The sequence below is a fragment of the Meriones unguiculatus genome, chromosome 1, assembly GCF_030254825.1.
Source record: "Meriones unguiculatus strain TT.TT164.6M chromosome 1, Bangor_MerUng_6.1, whole genome shotgun sequence".
NCBI lineage: Eukaryota > Metazoa > Chordata > Mammalia > Rodentia > Muridae > Meriones > Meriones unguiculatus.
The window spans coordinates 148,975,906-148,996,533 of NC_083349.1; the positions used below are offsets into that span (position 1 = coordinate 148,975,906).

The 20,628-nt window shown below is 42.2% G+C and overlaps 1 protein-coding gene across 8 annotated transcripts in view; it reads right to left on the minus strand.

Moving 5' to 3' along the window:
- The window catches only part of Yap1 (Yes1 associated transcriptional regulator), an 84,343-nt gene that overhangs the window by 33,469 nt on the left and 30,246 nt on the right, over positions 1-20,628 (minus strand). For 4 of the 8 annotated variants that reach the window (XM_021645871.2, XM_021645869.2, XM_060369199.1 and 1 more), the window contains exons 3-4: positions 16,671-16,792; positions 1,490-1,603 (exon numbers count right to left, since the gene is read on the minus strand). In XM_021645871.2, coding sequence (XP_021501546.1) covers positions 1,490-1,603; positions 16,671-16,792 — 236 coding nt within the window. Of the gene's footprint in view, positions 1-1,483; positions 1,604-16,670; positions 16,793-20,628 lie in introns of all 8 variants that reach the window. The other 4 variants (XM_021645870.2, XM_021645867.2, XM_060369193.1 and 1 more) reach the window with 1 other exon arrangement.

The following is a 20,628-nucleotide window of genomic DNA, read 5'->3' on the forward strand; positions in this document are numbered from 1 at the left end:
GCGTGTGTGTGTGTTGGGGAGGGGAAAGGGCATTTTTTGTTTTTTGTTTTTTCCACCCCAAATACTCGATCTTTCTTAAAAGACCCACCAGATAAAAACTAAGTTCACAGTTAAGTTTCTTTTCTTCATTGCTAATGCTTTTCTCACTTTCTTTTCTTTCTATTAAAATAACAACAACAGAAACAACACAACACACACACACACACAGTCATAGGGAGTGGCACAGCAGTTTTTTCAGGCTACCAAGGGCAGATGAGCTGAATCATCAAATGTGATTTAAGGAAAATGTGGCCGTTGTCACTCCAGTTGACACTAATTCGGCATTTAAGGGGTTTTCTACCTTCAAAGTGTCTTGTTTCAACCAAAAGGGCTTACTCAAGTATGGACAGAATCTGAAGTTGCAAACTGCTAAACATGTATGTTACTTTCTTAACACAACAGGTCTTGAAGCTCAAACAGCTGGTATTTGAGCCAAGCCTGCTATCTGTCAAAATGAACCCCACCTTTGACTCTCCTTGGCAAGGGGAGTGCTAAACCAGTCCATAAAGCTGACATTTGAGGTACACCCAAACACTGCTTTTTATTGCTGTGCTTTAAACAGATGGCAATGAGGATTGTATCAGAGGCTCCAAGAGTGGCGGGTAAGTTCTTTCCACCCAGTGCCGGGGTTGTGTTTTGATGGCATTCACAGAGTTAATTCTCCTTTCCATGAGGCCTGTGGCGTGGCCAGGTCAGGCCCTGGGAAGCTTCAAAGGCTCCACACCCCTTCGTCTGACCGGCTTGCTGATCCGCACATTGTTTCCATTAAGCAGCACCAGGGCCGAGATGAGTGCTCAAACCACATTATCTGTTTCTCTTTAGATTCATTTTCCACGCTTTGGAAAGAGACTTCATAAGTTAACAGATGAAACTACAAACAGGAAAGAACCACGGACAAAAAGGCAGAAAACGGGCATGGAGCCCCTTTCCAAAATGTGCACATTTGGGAGGAGTGCTCTGCTTTGCTGCTCATTCCCTAAGTAAAAGTGAAGGGCCGTAGTGTAAAACTGGGTTAAAATCCCAAAAAGGGCAGAATGCTTCCCTTACACAAGTCGGGTGCTCAGGGTTTTGTCTCTGAGACCTTCAGCCCTAACGGTACAGCCAAACACACACACACATGCACATTTCTGGGGAAAACTACAGCTCCAGGATGTGCCAGCCTGTTTCCAACAACATAAACTGCATGAATGAAGCAATGACTATGGCAATGAGCTTTATAGCATTCACCACCAACCCAGGCTAGAATGATGATTTGCACCTAGATTTCTCAAGTTTAAACACACACACACACACACACACACACACACACACACACACAGCATGGGAAGAAGTTGGGCGTGCAGTCACTTCCTACCACAGACAGTGTAGTTTCACTGTGATGTGTTTTCTTAAGTCCTCCCCAGCCCCCATACCATCATCAAAATGACAAGGTTCTGAGGTAAACCTTTACCAAAACGAGGGTCAAGCCTTGGGTCCAGCCAGGACGTGGTCTTGTTCTTATGATTTATGTAGTAAACTTCTCCCTCCTGAGTCATGGCTTGTTCCCATCCGTCAGGAAGAGGCCCTAAAACACAGAAAGCAGACTGTGGTTGGCTTTGATCTCCTGCACCTCAAAAAGCTGAAGAACAAACATGATGAGATATAAAGCATTGCATTAAAGTTGACAACAGCCTATGTTCAGAGGAAATAAGGCACAGCCACATACCTGATTCTCCTCCATGAAAAACAAACCATTAAATAACGAAATTAACATCCCTAAGGACACAGAACTTTAAACTGCTAGCATGAGCATTATAGCTGGAATTTAAGCGTTGGAAGGGCAGGAAAGAGCCAGGAAACGTACGAATCTGTTAGAAGGCAAGAAAAAGAGTTTCCCACTCTCATGAACATGAGGGAGCTCCTGGAAAGTAACTAATGAAGAGGCCTGGAATAAGATAGCGAAATCAACCCAACTGTCCACCAGACACACAGTACTCTCAAACCTGCAATGGAAAAGGCGGCTCACCCTCAGATGTCTTTGAAAAAGCCTGAGGCAGTGTGTGACTGACACAGACACTGTCGCCTCAGTGAGCTGTGGCTGGACAATCCCAGGAGCCGTCACTCCAGGGTTTGAGGCCCTCACACCTGGACTCCTGCTCAGTGCCACTGTGCAGCCAGCAATCAGTCAGGGTCATCGGCCACAGGAAGGGACAGCAGTGACTGCTCATTTCCGTGTAAGGATGCTGCTATCTGCCACCTTATCTGCTATCTGCTCAGTTTCAAAATTTAACTGTGAAACAAAAAAGACTGTTTTTCCTACTCATCTGTGCCCTTCACATTTTCTGTTTGGAAGAAGAAAGTTACAAGACACAGGCAACAGTTCGGTGGTTCCCTCCGAGGGAGAGCAAGAAAGAGACCAGAGAAGACACATCAAGGAGCTCTTCATTGCAACTTAATGTAGTGGTAAAATTAGGGGAGAGAAAGCTGAAAAAGGAGGTCTGTGATCAGGGATATGCTCACCTAGCATGTATGATGCAGGCTAGAAATATCCAAGAGTGCCAGCCAGAAAGTATGTACATTCATACATTTAGTCTAAATGTAGGTTTCATCAGACATGGTCCTGAGGAAATGTCTAGTGACTTAAGTATTTTATTTTATTTACTTTTTTTTTGAGACAAGGTCTTCATTACAGTCATCATTCACACTCTCAAGCCACTCAAGCCAGGCCTTTGGGTATACAAAAGATGTTGGTGTTTTCAGAACTAGACTACTATGCCTGATCACTATACCAAAGCCTTTTGGGCAAGATAATGAAGATTGAAGGGGGGTGGGAATCCTTAAAGGGGAAGAAGAAAGAGGTCAACATTTTAAATGAGATATAAAAAGAGGGTAAAAACTGGGATTAGAATAAAAAATATAAAAATAATTAACCTTTCATTATTTGATTAAATTTAAATAATTAAAATTTAGATTTATCATTAGGAAAATACCATTTTATATAGGATTTGCCAATATTGTTTGGTAATTATATACCAAAACTTGCAGTAAGTATTTTAAACAATAAATAAGATATACTGTAACACTGGAGATGACTCAGCTACCTGCTCTTGCCTGTGTGTTCTTGCCTTGGTAATAATTAAGGAAAATCATTTGTAATTTCCACCCAAACAGGAAAGTCTTCATTGCCCTACATGTTGGACCCAGCCCTCCTCACCTGCCTGAGTCACAGAGAAACCAGAGGACATTGAGAGAAATGGCCTGCACACACCCTAGTGAGTGATAAAGTATAGAACTATCAAGGAGTTTCCTTAGAAAGTAGATCCAATGACCTTCGAAAAGGAAGTAGCTCTAAGCTCTAGGCCAATTTCAAATGAGTACACACCACTGTCACTACACAGCAGGCACAGTTCTGCATTCTTTGCAAGTAAGTATTAACTCATGTAAAAAACTCATAAAATAGACACAATTATTCATCTCTTAGCTGATGAAGAAACTAAGAAAAAGTTACCGTGCCTTAGTCAGGAAGGACTCAAGCCCATAGTCAGCTCTCTAGGATGCTGCAAACGTAAAGCTGCTCTGTTCATTTTTAAATTTCCTCCTCCTGAAACCTGAAAAGTCTCAGGACGTACGGGTAAAGCCGACCACTTCCCCCTTAAAGCCTGGTGAACACGTTACTACTAGTCCCTCTCCAACAACTACGTGCTGACTAACACTTCTTAAGGCATGTCCCCATATTCCGGGGGGTCGTGTGCGGTGAGCGTGTGCATGCACACCAGAGCAAGAGCGCCAGTGTGAAATGCTTCCCCTCCACTAGTGAAAGAGTGCCACTTCGGCGTACAAATGCTGATGTCTGAACCAAAACAGCCATAAACATGCTCACGGAACCTGCTTTAGCAAACACATGCCCACTACATCAGGACTCTGCCCCTCCAAAGTCTCATTAAGGCCTTACCGTCACTAGAATATCCTTGCTTCAAGCCACTGGATCATGCTGATGTGCCCCGAACCCCTTGGGAGAGCCAAGCACTGGAACCACACACCTGAAAACCTGGAATGGAGTGGCATCCCAGTGCGCCCCAGTGTCCTGCACCCCCACCCAGCCCCGAGCTTACAACCTGACCCACCTTGGCTCAACATTTATTAGCTTTCTAATCCTGAGCACGCTCCTTAAGCAGTGGTACTTCTTTTCAGTGTGTACAGAACGGAGATGACCACTCCTAACTAAAGAAGAAAGTTCCGCACAGAATGCTTCCTGTGGGTGCAACACCACAAAGAGGTCTAAAGAGGTCTGCCTCTGAATTCGAACCACTGATCCATTTCTCTAGCCCTAGCTGCTTCTAGTGGCATTTTAAATTTTTTCAGAGTAAGGCTCAGAACTGTCAGGCCCTCACAGGTATCCTGGGTGTGACTACCACTGTCAGGGTTAAGTTTCGGGGCTCAGCAGGTGCCCTCACACCTTCACCTTTCTTTCCCAATCACTAAACTGCTGTGCACTGGGTCCAGAACCCAACCGCCCTGTCACCACTCTCCATGCTCCATGTGCTCCCTGGTATGAACTGAACATACTCAGAACATACTCAGATCATATGCCCTCTCTATTCAGAACCCACAAGGACCCAGCCGGCTTCCTTACTAAGTAACTTTGACTCCTCCAATTGATGTCATTTTGTTTCTCAAACATGGTTCAAGACCACTGAATGAGCCACAGTACTATGCATGGAGATTCTCCCTTTTCTCCAGATATACACATGACTCCCTCCTTGAGTCCACCTAGGTTCCACAGACAGCAGTTACGGGAGCTACAGTGGAAAATCCACCTAAGAGGCTATCTTCCTCCATCCCTGATCACTTTAATTTGTAACTGGTTTATCTTCTCTTTTCCATTAACTATAGGAAGTGTGATGTGTCTGTTTATAACCTGTTCTCATGATGTACACAGTGGTTGGCATTCAGGAAGCTTGAGTACTGGCTGAGGATAAATGTGAACTGTCTTGCTTCCTTAGCAAGCTGTCCCTGCCAACCTTCACCTACTGCTTCCTATGTTCAGCCGGCGGGCTCAACCAGAGGCAGATATCTGCATACTACTCCCTGCTGTGATTCTGTTACAGAAAGGACAACATTGGGTACTTGTTGGAAGGGCAATACTACCTCAAAGTACAATAGTGACTGTGAAAACTCACCCATATTATGTTACAATAGACAAACTTCCCAGAAAGTCTAGGAACAGGCCATGCTCCAGATTTCATCCATGTAACTCAAGTATCAGATTTCAAAAAACAAACAGAAAACCATGCACACAATACCCAAAGTATCCTGATCATGTCCACTCCCCACATCCTCTGGACACTCACAAAACACTGTGAATGTTTTGGTTTAAAATTCCAAGTTGGGGATTTTAGTTTGTTCACACCTGTTAAATGCCTCATGAGGAGTGTGGTGTTTTCCAGGGGAATTAGTTGAATTCTGAGGACTTTGAGGAGTATAAATGACAGCCAGAGGAAGAAGGCGCTGCTGCTTGAAGGAGGACTGCTTGCTGCTGGTTCTCCTGCTGCTGCATTTGCTGATTTGCTGGTCATCTGGACTTCTGATACTGGTATTGCTCCCCAAAAGAATCCTGCGACCCTACCCAGCGGGAAGTAGCGGAGAGAACTCCGCCCCAACCCCATTAACCTTCTTTCTCTCTTACCCAACGTTGTGGGGTTGGGAGGGAGGTAGAAGTGTTTAATAACCCTAAATAAAGGTTTGTTGAAAACTCAAAGTCAACAGGCGGCCCCCAACATGGCTTAGGCACAATGGGTAACTTTGCTACTGAAGTGGAGGAATCGTCAGGTTTTGGTAAGTTGGCAATGCTGTTTAAAGGGGTTGGCAAAATAGCGGCTACTGCCGCTGGGTGGTCTCCTGTCTTGCTCACAGACGGGGTTTTCTGGTTTTGCTACATAGTCTTTATATATTTTATGTGGAAAAAGGATGGGAGGAAAGCTGAAAACTCAGAAGGTTCGCTCAATTCTCTGCTGTTAGAAAGGATTGCAGAGCTGGCTAAGTACCTAGAGAGTTTGCAAATAGAGGCTGAAGTGCTTGGAAAGCAAGAAGTGCCAGTGGAAGGAGAACAAAAGGGTTCAGGCCTGAAGTCTGAGGGCAGAAATTTCCTGCAGGATGAAAGAGGAAAGCAAATTAAGCTGGAAGTAGATTGCTACCCCGCCCTGCTCCACACACTTTTGCTGCCCAATGCCCAAAGCACCTGCATGAGGCAGTATGGGGAAAGGGGGTTACTGTCGAGCCAAGTGCACCGCCAGGAGTCCTTTGGGGCTAGGCAAGCACCATCAGCTTTCCCAGTCTTTGTGCAACATGTGCCTGCTAATGATGGTGGTGAGGCTTCTGATGAGAGGACATGGCGTGCAACAGAAATGCTAGATTTAAAACATTTTAAAGAGTCCACTTTAAAGTGTGGAATACATTCATGTTTCCTTAAGCAAATGTTAACCAACTGGGCTACCCAAAATAGATTTATCCCCCAAGATTGGAAGGGACTGGTGTTAGCTGTGTTAGAAGCTGGTCAGCAGTTACAATGGTTATCGTGGTGGAGAAATGAAGCCATGAAAATAAAACAACAAAATATAACAAGGGGGATAAATGTTGAAAAGGGCCAGCTGCTTGGTGAAGGCGGTTATGCCGATTTACAAAAACAAATTTGATCTGATGATGTAGTACTTGATGTGGCAATTGTCGTGTTGCAGCTTTAAGAGCGTGGGATATGATTGAGGAGCCTGGTAAAACAACCACCTCATTTTCTAAGGTAATTCAAGGCCTGGAGAAGCCTTCACCAACTTCTTAGAGAGACTGGGTTCGGCTCTAAACAGAGCCGTACCAGACCCCGAGACCAGATAAGCACCAATACCAGTCTTGGTGTATGAGAATATGAGAATGCAAATACTGAATGGAAGAGAGTACTTAAACCATTAAAAGCACGAGAAGCCCCAGTAGATGAATGGATAAGAGAGACTACTGATAATGGCTCTCAGGAGCATCATGCCAATATCATAGAACAAGCTGTAGCTAGAGGGCTCAGTTATCAAAATACTCAGTGCTGTAATTGCGGTGTATCTGACCATTTACAAAGAAACTGTAAGGTTAAATGCTTTAGAGCACAAAATAGAAGGTGTGTTGACTCTGAGAAATACGGTACATTTACTTGTAGACAGGAACAAGCAGATTATGGCTACAATGGAATACAAAGGCTCCCAGAGTCTTGTAGCTGTTGTGGCAAGGGAAAGCATTGGTCTAGGGATTGCCATTCCAAGAGGAACATACAACGTAACCAATCTCTTGCCATTGGGAAATGAAGAGAGGGGCCTGTCTGTCAACTGGAGGCCCCATGGCAAACAACACAAGCAGTCTTCTGTTGCACAGCCAGGAGATAACTGGCAGGCAGGAAAACCAAAACTAAGAATTTTGGATTTGATACACGCAGCTGAAGGTAGTGCAGCTTTGAATATGGCTACAGATAAACCTCTTACCCTATCCCCAAGAGTTGAATGTTACAAATTAATCATAGGTGTTTATGGTCCTTTGCCTTCAGGGACAGTAGGCATGATCTTGAGAAGAAGTGGATTAACTTCTCAAGGATTTATTGTGTATCCAGGTATTGTAGATGGGGATTGCAAGGAAGAAACTAAAATCATGGCATATGTAAAAAAGGAGAGTTAATCCAGAAGAAAACACTTGCTTTTTCAGTGCCTACTCTGAACAACAGTCATCCAATAAATAATAGTCGCCTATCCATTGGAGGGTGTTGCCACAGGGAATGTTAAATAGTCCAACTTTATGTCAATATTTTATGCGACAACCATTAGAAATAATTCTTCAGCAGTTTTCCTCTATCATTTATCATTACATAGATGATATCTTCTTGGCTAATTCTAATGTAGATACTCTAGAAAAACAATGTTTAAGAAAACACAAAGAATTCTGCCTTGCTGGAGATTACAGATTCTTTTAGAAAAAAATACAAAGAAGAGATTCCCTTAGCTATTTGGGTTATAAAATAAGCCAACAAAAAATTAGACCACAAAAGGTACAGATTCATAGGGACCAACTGTAAACTCTTATTTCAAAATTAATGGGAGATATTAACTGGCAAAGGCCTATGATTGGATAAAGTACTTATGAGTTAAGTAATTTATTTCAAATATTACAAGAAGATTAAAAATAAAACAGTCCAAGATGTCTAACAGCTGAAGCAGAAAAAGAGTAAAAGAGTTAACTCTGGTAGAACAAAGACTGCAAGATGCATATATGGATGAACTGATCCTAAACTTGATTGTGTTTTGGTCATTTTACTGTCAACTCATTCTTCTACTGGGATCTTTATGCAAAGGGAAGTGAGTATTATGGAATGAATTTTCTTAGCACATAAAGTAAAAAGTTAAAGATGTACACAGAAAAGATTTCTGAATTATAAAAGGTACGTCAATTGTCATGGATAGACCTGGCTGAAATTGTGGTGCCTTTCACTAATACTGAGATCATGTTATTCTAGGTGATCAATGAAGACTGGCAAAGAGCTTGTAGTGACTACTTGGGAGAAGTTAATAACAGATACCCTCAAAGCAAACATATGCAGCTTATTAAAAGAATTAACTGGATTCCTCCATGTATTGTAAAGGGAACACAAATTCCAGAGGCACCAGCACTCTATACCAATGCAAACAAGATGGGAAAGGCAGGATATAAACCAGACAAAATAAGCCAGGTGATCACAGGCCCATATTCTTCAGTTAAAAAAATCAGAATTACATGTGATCCTTAAGGTATTATTAAATTTTCCTGAATCTCTTAATATAATCACTGACTCTCAATATGTAGAGAGTTGTTTTGCATTTATTATTTATCCTGGTAACTCAGAACTGACTTTGTTATTTATGAAATTGCAACAACCCACCAGAAGTAGAAACTATTTATTATATATTACTCATTCGGTCTCATATAGGTTTGTTAGGTCCACTGGCACGAGGAAATGAGGAAATTGATCAGTTACTAATAGGAAATGTGTTAGAAGCCTTGAAATTTCATGAAAAAACACCATGTTAACCGTAAAGGTTTAAAGAACAAATTTTCTATCACTTGGCAACAAGCCAAAGAAATACTAAGGCAGATGGAGGTGTTTCATTTCAAGTTGAGGATTTTAGTTTGTCTACACCTGTCAATTGTCTCATGCAGAGCGTGGGTCTTTGCCAAGCAGAATTAGCTGAATTCTGAGGAATTTAAGGGGTATAAATATGACAGCCCAGATGGAGGAAAACAAAGGAATGTATACCATATTATAGATACATATTCAGGGTTCTAGTGACAACTGCTTTAAGTTCTAAAAAGGCTGATTGTGTAATTATATATTTGTTGGAAGTAATGGCAATTATGGGGAATACATGAACAAATTAAGACTAATAATGGTCCTGCATGTGTCCAGTAAGGTGAAGCAATTCTTTATATATTACAATATAAAACACATTACTGGTATACTGCACAATCCTACAGGACAGGCAGTTGTAAAGAGCTAATCGAACTTTAAAAGAGATGCTTATTAAACAAAAAGGAAGAGTAAAGACCTCCAGGTAGGGCTAAAAATACTTTAACTCTAAATTTTCTTAATGTTGGTGAAAACAAAACAACAGTAGCTGAGAGACACTGGGTTATAGAAAAACTAAAGAACTAGAACAATCCATTTATCATAAGAATGTATTGACAGCAGAATGGAAACCTGCAGTAGTTTTGAAATGGGGACGTGGTTACACTTGTGTATCTACAAGGAATGAAAAAAATATGGTTTCCAACAAAGTTTATAAAGATTAGATTTGACCGGGAAAGACCTCCTCCTAGCTGAGACCTAAATGCCTTCTGCATGGTAAATGAATCTTGTTGGCTAGCTGGTCCTCATGATGCAAAAATGTACCTATATTTATTATCTTTAAAAGCTTATTTTCCGAGCATAAGACCAGATAACAATGAAGATACGGCAAGTAGCCCAGGTGTTCAGCCTCACAGACTGCCTCAGTTACTGTTTCCTCAAGAATCTACTCCCAGGTCAATTTCAAAAGGGCTGGCCCAGATGGTCGATAACCCAGAGACTGGACAGAAAACACAGAGACTAGATAGAAAGCTCAGAGACTGGACAGAAAAAGATACAGCTAGCTTTTTCAGTGCTCGGTTAATATCATAATTTTTAAAGAGTATCCAAAAAGATGTTTTTCCTCGAAACAACAAAAAATAATTTTAAGAACACACGCCCCCATTCCCAAGAGGTGGGGTGGGTGCTGTTGGTTGTTTGGTGGGTTATGGATTGGCCATGGTAAGGAAAAAAACAAAGTGAAGGTTAAAATCAGGGATCTCTTTCTTTTTCTCATAGCCAATATTAGGGGATTAAAAAAAAAGGTGGTGGTGGATATAGGATAAAAGGTGGATTATTAAACCTCCTAGTGTCAAATATTATGTATTGGTACAGATTATTATATATTGATAGAAATTTAAGGTTATTTTGTTGAACTTTTGCTTAATGTAGTGTACATATGCAGCTCATTTGAAAAAGGAACGTAAAACTCTAGTCTTATGAAAACTACTGCAAACTGTTCAGGATAATTTGGAAATGCAAATTAGTAGTTATCAACCTATAAATCTTACCTGTAGTCTTGTTAGGTACTAGTTTAGTTAATTACAGAAATAAGCTTTATTTAGCCTCTTGTACATGCTTTCAAGGTTAAGTAGACAGTACATAGCTAGATACAAGCAACGTTGTTTGATAAATTGATAGATTGGTATGGTTATGCACTATATAATGGTAAATAAACAAATAGGTGCTCTTCAAATACTTCAGAGATTTATAGAAGATGACATTTAGAATACTACTAATAAACGGCTTTTCTGACAGAGACACACCTGCACCTGGCACCACCTCTAATCTACTTCAAAGAAGATGATGGGCATCAAAGAAATGTGGCAAGATGGCCACTGGAGGGAAAAAAAAAACAAAAAACAAAACTGTCAACTGCTAATAGCAGGCTGTCTGAGCTAACTGTGAATGGCAGGACACTGGAAAATTGACTGTCCAATTTTGCAGAGCCTAAGTGGTCAGTCCTTCAAAATTCCTGTTTCACAGGAAAGCCTGTCTTGATAATCTGAGCCAGTAGGCTGAAGACTGGATGCCCCAACGACACGGAGAAAGCTCTGGTGACTGTCCAGACAGTCAACTGTCTCTGTCATTTCTATAGTTCTGGATGCCGTTTGTGTCCACTGTGGTTAGGTAATACTCTTTTCTTCTAGGGTCTCTGATGAGGTTTAAGACTAGATATTCATAGTTTTATTACATTTAAGCTTAAAATAATAGTTTATGTCTAAAAACAAAACAAACAAACAAACAAACAAAAAAAGACTTACAGTCTAGATAGATGGTTTCAGGTTGATAGATATAAGAAAGTGATTTAGGTACAGAACTTAGGACTCACCAGGATAGGAGAGACAGTGGAATACTTTTTCCAAGATTGTCAAATACAAATGGACTGGACACTGTAAATATGATCTTACCTCATAATTCTCATAACTCTTATTGTATATAGTTTATTAATGTTAAAGAAAAAGCAGATTTTTTTTAAAAAGCAGAAAGGGGAAAATGTGATATATAAACAGGTTTTTGTTAAAATTTCAAGTTGAGGATTTTAGTTTGTCTACACCTGTCAATTGTCTCATGCAGAGCGTGGGTCTTTGCCAAGCAGAATTAGCTGAATTCTGAGGAATTTAAGGGGTATAAATATGACAGCCCAGAGGACGAAGGTGCAGCTGCTCAAAGGAGGACTGCTTGCTGCTGGTTTATCCTGATCCTGCATTTGCTATTTGCTGATCACCTGGACTTCTGGACGACTGATATTGGTGTTGCCCCACAAAAGAATCCTGTGACCCTACCCAGCAGAAAGTATCAGACAAAACTCTGCCCCTTCTTTCCTTCCTACCGGGTGTTGGGGGGTTGGAAGGGAGGTAGAAGTGTTTAACAACCCTAAACAGAGTCAACACACTCCAGCACACCTCCCTTTGTAAGCAACTGGCTGAGGGATGGGAAAGATGGCTCAGAGGTTTAGAGCACTGGCTATTCTTCCAGAGGACCTGGGTTGAGTTTTCAGCATCCATATGGAGGCTCATCATCTCTAATACTGGTTCTGGGCAATCTACACCTTCTTCTGGCCTCTAAGGGCACCAGATGTACACAGGGTACACAGACATTTATGCAGGTTAAATACCCACACACAATTTTAGAATGAAAAGAAAAAGAAAAGTATTTCATTGAATGATGCTCGAATGGGCAAGGGTACACAGGCCTGGAGCCATTCACCAGCGTACAGACAACCTCTCAGGGGCCAAAGGAAAAAAAAATGACTTCCTTCTTCAGCAGCCACTAACTGCCAATGGTTCCTTGGCTGGGGGCAAGTCCTCCTAAGCCCCTCCTCCCACCCATGCTGGAATGTGGACTGGCTTGATTGGTTCAGGTCACTACGGGCTGTGTATTAATGCATGCAATAGCCATGTCAGGGCCACAACATTCAAGCATGTCACAGCATGACTGCTCCCTCATTCTTTTGTCTCTTGCAGTCTTTCTGCCCCATCTTCCATGATGTTCCTCAGACTTAGAGGACATGGGCCTGTTTTTTATGTCCTATTTAGGGATAAGCATAAAGTTTCAGTTTTCTGAATATGCTCATTTAGACTTCAAACTGCTGAAGTAAACAATTGCCTTTCATTAAAACCAAACTTAAGTTCTACCCAATGATTCACACACACACACACGCATACATATATGTGTGTGTACGTGTTTGTGTCTGTGTGGTATTCCTTAGAAACACTCTGGCTACTGCTGCAGGATTTAGTCCATTTCACTTACACTCCTGCCTATATATGGTAGTCTAGATGCCATTTTTGAAGAATTAACATCTTAATCTTTCACACAAATACTCCTTCCATGAGTCACAAAGCTGTTGGAGCAAGGGTGACCAGCAGGATTTAGAAATCAGTAGAAAAGACAAAAATAAAATCCTAGCACTCACTAAAAGAAATAAAACAGGCATTGCATTTGGTCCTTGAATGTAAATAATTTAATCTCTTTTCACAAAGTTTCCAAAACATCTACAAATGATACCAAAAAGTAAGTTTAACACAGTCACATCTATCTTTGAGTCCTAATATCTAGTAACTTGTTTTCCTCAGGAGCTGGGTAGTGGCAATTATACGCAGCTAGCCCCCCCCACCCCATATTCCCTAACATTGTGTCCCTGCTTTCTCAGGTCAGTGGGTGGGGTGGCAGCAGTTTGCATCTGTTTCTTCCTTGGGTACAGAACTCACAACTAACAGTAACTAACAGTGTATGGCAAGAGTCGCTAACAACTGCTCTCAGGTCAGATCAAGGGGACTTGAGAGTGTATCTACTCCCTTTGACTGCCAATGAAAAGCTTGCAAGTGCTGCCTTACCTGCATCAGATCTTGACAATAACCCGGCAGCAATATATCTAGCACTAGCTACAACCCTGACTTTGGACACAGGGAGAAGGGTCCAAAGTTCACGGTTAAAAGCAGTGACTGAGTTTAGTTCCAGGGGAGCCACTGTACCCTGGAAAGCTCCTGTACACATGTGAGACATATCCAAACACTCAGACATACATAATAAATAAACAAAAAATTTTAAATCCTGTTTAGAAAAAGATAAGTCTAGCAGGATGGCTCAGTGGTCCTGCTGTCAGTCAAACCTAAAACATGAGTTTGATCCCCAGGTCCTAAATCATAGGAGAAAAATGATTCCTACAAGTTGTATACCTCTACTTCCCCTCTCTTCCTCCTATTTTGGAAGAGGAAGAGGGGCAGAAGAGATGTAGAAAGTAGCACTATTAAAGCTACTGAAAAACAAGGTAGCCAGTGCAGGTCAGGTCAGGCAGGGAAGATTGCAAGTTTAAGGCCAGCCTGGGCCACAGCTGGATCGTCCTCAAAACAAAACGGTTAACTGTAATTGAAGTGTCTTCTCTTCCCAGCCCAGGTCATTGTCTAACCTCAGAGTCCTCCTTAAAGGACAGTGTATTTAAGGAAACAAGTATCTATGTACGAATACCATGCCTCAAGCTTCTGTCCCCTCTGTACTTATCACATGATTTAGGGACTATGTGTAGAGAACTCACTAGCAAGGTCTGAACCTGGCTTCCACCACCTAAAGAAAAGCTGCTATTACACCTCCAACTCTAAAGGTTAAGTGCTCTGAGTCTCTTGTTTTAATGTTTTAGACTATAACCAAAATGTTAGAGGGAAATAGATGGCTCAACAGGTAAACCGCCCCAAGCTTCCCACTTGAGTTCAATTAGAGGGAATGAAGGAAGGGAAGGAGAGAGGGAGGGAGGAAGGAAGGAAATAGAAGAAAAAGATCTAATATGATAAAACAATGTTCTAAAAAGAATCACAGGCAACACATGCGATGTGATGCCTCACCTTCCAAAGGAAGCAATTCTTTATTACTGACCTCTGAAGTACACAATTATGTACTGGGAAATACTTATTTCTACAACTTTTATTTGAAATCTGGTAATTAAAAAGGTTGCCAAAGTAAAACTACCAGTAAAAAAATTGCATCATTTTCACCTTTCAAATTAAAAAAAAATATATATATATTAATTATTTATTACAATTTATTAACTTAATGTCCCAGCTGTGGCCCCCTCACTCGTCTCCTCCCAATCCCTCCCTCTCTTTTTCTTCTCCTATGCCCCCCTCACCTTTCAAAAATTTTAAGATTTATATCAAATAACATATATGCATATTCCTCCTATGGTACCTTGGTGAACACTTATTCTTCACCAACTTATTTTTTAAATAAAATGGCTCAGCCCCAAATTTTGCCCTTTTCTTCATTTTCAGCCATCACCTCTTTAAAGTTTGTTTTCATACCACCCAAAACAAGAACTATTCTGGGGCAGATGGTTGTCTCATATCTGCCGCCAGGCTCCGGCACTGTCGAGAGTTCCAGTTAGGAAAGGCTTTAAGCACATCAAGATTTGCCACTGGGGTTTGCCACCAGCAACGGGCACCACTAGGTAGGAGGAAGACTACAAAGGCAGAGGGGTCATCCAACATTCCAACATGCCGTGCAGAGGAAGTGAACTCTTTCCTGTATACCAAGGTGCTAATGAGGCAGCTGTGACTAACAAAGAGAAGGGTCTGATGGCACCTGATTTGGGAGGCAAAGAAGCTGCTTTTGCTTCATACCTGCCATTAAGCTGAGAGCTTTATATGGGGCTGAGGAGGGGCTCAGAGGTTAAGAGCCCTGACTGCTCTTGCAAAGGACTCAGGCTGGGTACCCAGCATCTGATGTCCTTTCCTGACTGCCGTGGTACCAGTCAGGCACATGGTGCATCACACATACATGCATGTAAAACTTACACGTTTCAACTAAAGACATCTTAAAATAAAAATTTAAAAATATCATTTACATGAAAGAAATGTAAACAAGGGCGTTAATGTTTCCTTCCGCACCTTTAACATCTTCCCCTCTATCAAGAACATAAGGAAAAACTGTAGTCACATAAACTGCCAAATAACTCAATCTGCACTCAGTTTCTGTCAAGAGTAGAGGCTTAGTTTTTGTTTGTTTTGAGGGGCAGTATCTTGCTAAGTAGTTCTGGCTGTCCTGGAAATCACTAAGTAGACCAGGCTAGCCTCAAACTCACAGAGGACTGTCTGCCTCTGACCCCCAAGGGCTAAGATTAAAGGACCACATCACTGCACCCAGCGGTAAAGACAAGCTTAACGACAAATACTAGATCTAGGGGTTTACAACATATTGATGTACAGGTCCTGCCAAGGAAATGGAAATACCTGCTTTGGAAAGAGTTCAGATACGGCAAGGTGGCACGCCGCACCGGGCAGAGGCAGGGAGATTACACGCGTGAGGCTAGTTTTTGGCAGACCCCATCTCAAAACAAACAAGAGGCAGTTAGTTATGAATGCCATAGCACGAGTTCCAGCATCCCTGAGGCAGTCATGCAATACAGCTGTGCAGTCTGTGTTCCTTGAGGCAACAACAACAAAAGCAACAATGTGCTTTTCAACACATTACAAAAGGATGAGCGAGTGCCAACTCAGATCCCAGATGGAAGCCAGCAACAAATACAAACACGCATGGGGGTGCAGGCAGGATCAGGGGTTCGGGTCACTGAATCAGACCATCCCAGGAAGGAGGGGAGGGGAGGGATGTTTCAGTGGGCAAAGGTGCTGGTTGCCATGCCTTGGGTCTCACATGGTGGTAGTCGGGAATACACTCCCCTGAAGCTGTTCTCATATGCCATTCTACGCGTGCAGGCAACTTGTGAGCGAACACACACACCCACACACCACCAAATATGGTGTTAAAAAACAAAAGTAAAAACCCCGAAACAATTCACAAGCAACATACGACTAAAGAAAGCCTGAGCTTTAGCAGCTCCTTTCCAATTACTGGTCTCCTGGTGGATTAAGAATAAACCAGACTGTCATACTGCAAATGTTACTGAAGTACAATGTCTCCAACTGGCACTCGGTAGAAAACTTTCTAGTTTCCCTAAAAGACAAGTGTCCACACAGCACGCCAACAGGGTGGTGCTCACCTGAGGCGGAGTTCATCAGGGTCTGGGGCACCGCTGGGCTGGCAGGAGCAGGCGCAGGGACGTTGAGCTGAGAGAGCATGGCCTTCCGGGGGTCTTGCCATGTTGTCGTCTGATCGATGTGACTGAGACAAAGCAAAGTGAAAGTCAGTCCACTGCCCCTTTAGAATGGCTCCCACTAGCAAGGAGATCAAATGACAGTGTCCTCGCCTTACTGACCCCACCCCAGCAGAGCAGACAGTCCTTACTCAAGGACACTTTCATGTCTAAGATGCGTTAAGAATGAGATCCAAAAAGGTTCCGCCTGGAGTCTTAGGTGACAAGAAACCACTCTTTCCTAGTACTCAGTGTCACTTCTAAGTTAAAGAGAAGGCGGTGTCTAAATCACTGTGACTAAAACTCACCACTGCCTGAAAAGGACAACAGGCTTTTAGTATGCAAACTTTTTCAAAAGTAAAACACGAAAAAACCAAAATGTCCCATCAAGGCATATACTCCAAAGCCAAAGCTGAACGAGGAAAGGAACTGAGGCCAGCAGCCACTTCCCTCCTTCCCAACTGGGAACTGTGACCAGCCGCCCCACACTCCTGGGGGTCAGCCTTCCCACCACGATGCAGTGTGCCCTCACACTGTGAGCTAGAAAATAAGCTCCCCTCCTCTCTCAAAATAGCTTTTGCATGTATTTTGTCACAACAATGAAAGCAGTAATAAACACACAATCATCACCTTAACATGGAAGGAAGTCCAGCTCACCAACAGCCTAAGCACAGCAGGAAAAGGCTACAGGTCATGATTAGAGAGAACAGTGGGGACTGGGGTAGAGTTCAAGCTCACCACCAAGCAAGAGAGAACACAGGAAATGGTGCCTGTCCCTGTAGCAGTACACACATTCTCTTTGGCCAACTCCTCTTTACTGGAGCTCTCTTCCATGGCAGTAGCAGGCAAGCCCTGGAGTCCTGCTTTCTAAGCCCCAGAGAATGACCCGCCCTTTTCAGGCTCAGAGCTTCCTCTACCTACCCAAGCCTGCACATAAGATGTCTATCCAACTGAATTAACCTGTACACTTCCCCCGAAATCTCAGGAGCCTCAACTAGCTGGACCATGTGCAGACGTACTTTCATTTGTTTATTTACTTTCTAAATTCAAGCTGTACTTCTTGAGGGCACTATTCCTAAAGCTCTACAAAGCACCTAGTTTCTACCAATCTTTTGTTTTAAAGATCAAGATGCCGCCTTGTAGAAGCCTCCTTTGTGCAAAAGCCAGGCATATACATACAAGTTCAGAGAGGCCAGCCAGGCCAGCCAACAGAGGAAGTCATCCAACATCAACTCTGTCCTCCATACATGTAAGAGTGTGAATATGAAAATACACATACATATAGAGTGCACACACAAAACACTCAAAACCCCAAACAGCTTTGCCAACGACGATCTGGGTAACAGGTAAGTTTTAGCAAGCTGCTTCATGTTCAAAAGGGGAAAATGGGAGTTGGTTCATTTACTTCCCAGGGTTTTGAGAATTAACTTCATATTTTAAAGCTACTAGACCTGTGGCTCCTATAAAAGACTGTAGTAGAGCTCCGCATGGTGGTACGCACTGTTTCAGGACACTTGATCACCCTGTGAACTCTGAGGCTGTGCTGTTCACTGGAAAAACATGTTTCTGGTTGTGGTGTGGCTGAGCCCTAGCACACACCTCTGATCCAAGAGCTTTCTGCTTGAGTACTGTAACTAGGATTAAATAAACTTAACTTTAGGTCAAGAGGCGGAGCAAACAATCAGTTGACAGGGAGTGAATACAGGAAAAAAACCATAGAGAGTAAGACGAGGTAGGAGGACAGATAGAGAAGAAGGGAGGGACACTGAGTTTGAGGGGCTTTTGAAATGGCATGGAAAAGGAGGCTTTTCGCCTTTTGGGACGTCTGATGAGGGAGAAGGTCAGCTGGGTACTTTCTCTGCCTCTCTGAGCTAAAAGGCTTATACCCTGCTTTTCACCCTGGCTTTTTATTGGTAATTCAAATATTTGAGATTTTGTTAAAAAAAACATCTTGGTGCTCCAATGGCTAGCACGACCACACAGACAGAGAAATCAGGCCATCTGCAGACAAACTGAGAAGCTATCAGATTTGATAAGTCACCTGGGAAGGCCTCAAGGAGCAAGATAAGGATGGGAACAACCATGAGGTGCTAGAACCCCATATAGTGCTATTTAGATGGGCTTGAAAATAGAGGCAGAAAACGAGAAGATAAACGACTTAACGAAGATTGGCATAATAGCAATTATAATTACCCTCAGCATGGCAATTCATATTTTATCTCAATAGCTATAGTGGATTTCTGTGCCCTCCCAAAGAAAAAAAAAGCTTTAGAAGTACAAGAAAAAGAAGAACATGAAAGTGGATTAGTAAGACAGAAGCCTTAGAAGAAAACTTGGAGAATTATAAAGAAAAAAGAAAAAATGCTCAGATACAGACAGAGGAATTTAGACATGAACCTACTGTGTTCCTCATGATGAAACTGAAGAGGGAAGGCCCAGGTTGTTAGAAACCAACCTTTATCCTGTTACCAAACAAGACCTACCAGGAGACAACAGGCACCCCTCCTCAAGGTTGTGAAGAAGTTAAATGGAATCCTATTAGACAGATTAGATTTGAGGAGATTTAAGGAAGGTATTGTTTCACAGAGTACACACTCACCCTCTGTGAAACAGATAGTATATTTATGGGTAACTCAGAACAGAATTATCTGGAAAGGCTGGATAAATTTGACAAGAGCAATATTAGAAGCTGGTCCTCAGTTACATTGGTAAACATGGTGGAAAGAAGAAGCCAGGGCCACAGAACAATGGCATGGAGGCATTAATATTTCCCAGGATCGGTTGCCTGGTGACAGTTAATATGCTAAGTTATAAAGGCAGTTTGAATTTGACAGTCACACCTTAGCACTATGTTGTTTAGCAGCTTTAAATGCTTGGGACAAGGCTAAAGAATCAGGAAAGGGTCTGAGTCATTTACTAAAATTATACAAGGCCCAAAAGAAGCCTTTACTGATTTACTGCAAAAACTGACTTCACCTGAATCTTTGGCTTTTGAAAATACTAATTCAGAATGCAAAAGTGTGATGAGGCCTTTAAAGGCAAGATCAGCACCAAGAGATGAATGGATCAGAAATACAGCTGAAGTAGGATCTCATGTTTATGATGCTACTCTGATAAAAGTAATTTCTAAAAGTTTCTAAAAAACAAAACAAAAGACACAAACACAAAATGTCAGATGTTTTAACTGTGGCAAGCAAGGTCATTTGAAAAGGGACTGTAGGTAGGGCCTTCTAGGTTATGCAGGTGTGCAAAAGTTGGCTTGGTACTAATAAATGGCACCAGCACCCTGGGGGCCTGCTGCAGGCCAAGAGTTAATGTCCTAGACAGAAATTCCTCTGTAGATCAGGCTGGCCCAAGACTGGGATTAAAGGTGTGTGCCACTACGCCCAGCTATGTCTGTATGTTTTAAATGTCTCTTTTCAGAAAGTTTATATATTACACTGTTACATTCTTCTGCTGCATGCACCTTGGATGCAGAATCTCAGGGTGGGGACAGCTGCCTGTTTGGTAGTTGTGCAGGATACAATGGAAGACTAACTGGCTGGAAAAGTAGGTTTTAAACGGTTTTTTGTTTAAGTTTAAGATGATTAAGACATTTTCAAAAGTAGATTCTAGAAAAGAGCTTAAGACATACAATATGGTTAGGTTGTGTTTATAACAGCATCAATAACTGGTGCTGGTTCTAGACTGCAACCAAGACTGCATTGTTTTGGGCCAGCAGAATGGCTCAGCAGGTAAAGCTGTGTTTGATCCCTAGTCCTCTCAGGTAGGCAAAAGTGGACTTTCATATAGTCTTCTGACATCCACACCATGGATGAGCAACATACAAACACACTGGGGTTTTTTTTTTTTTTGTTGTTGTTTG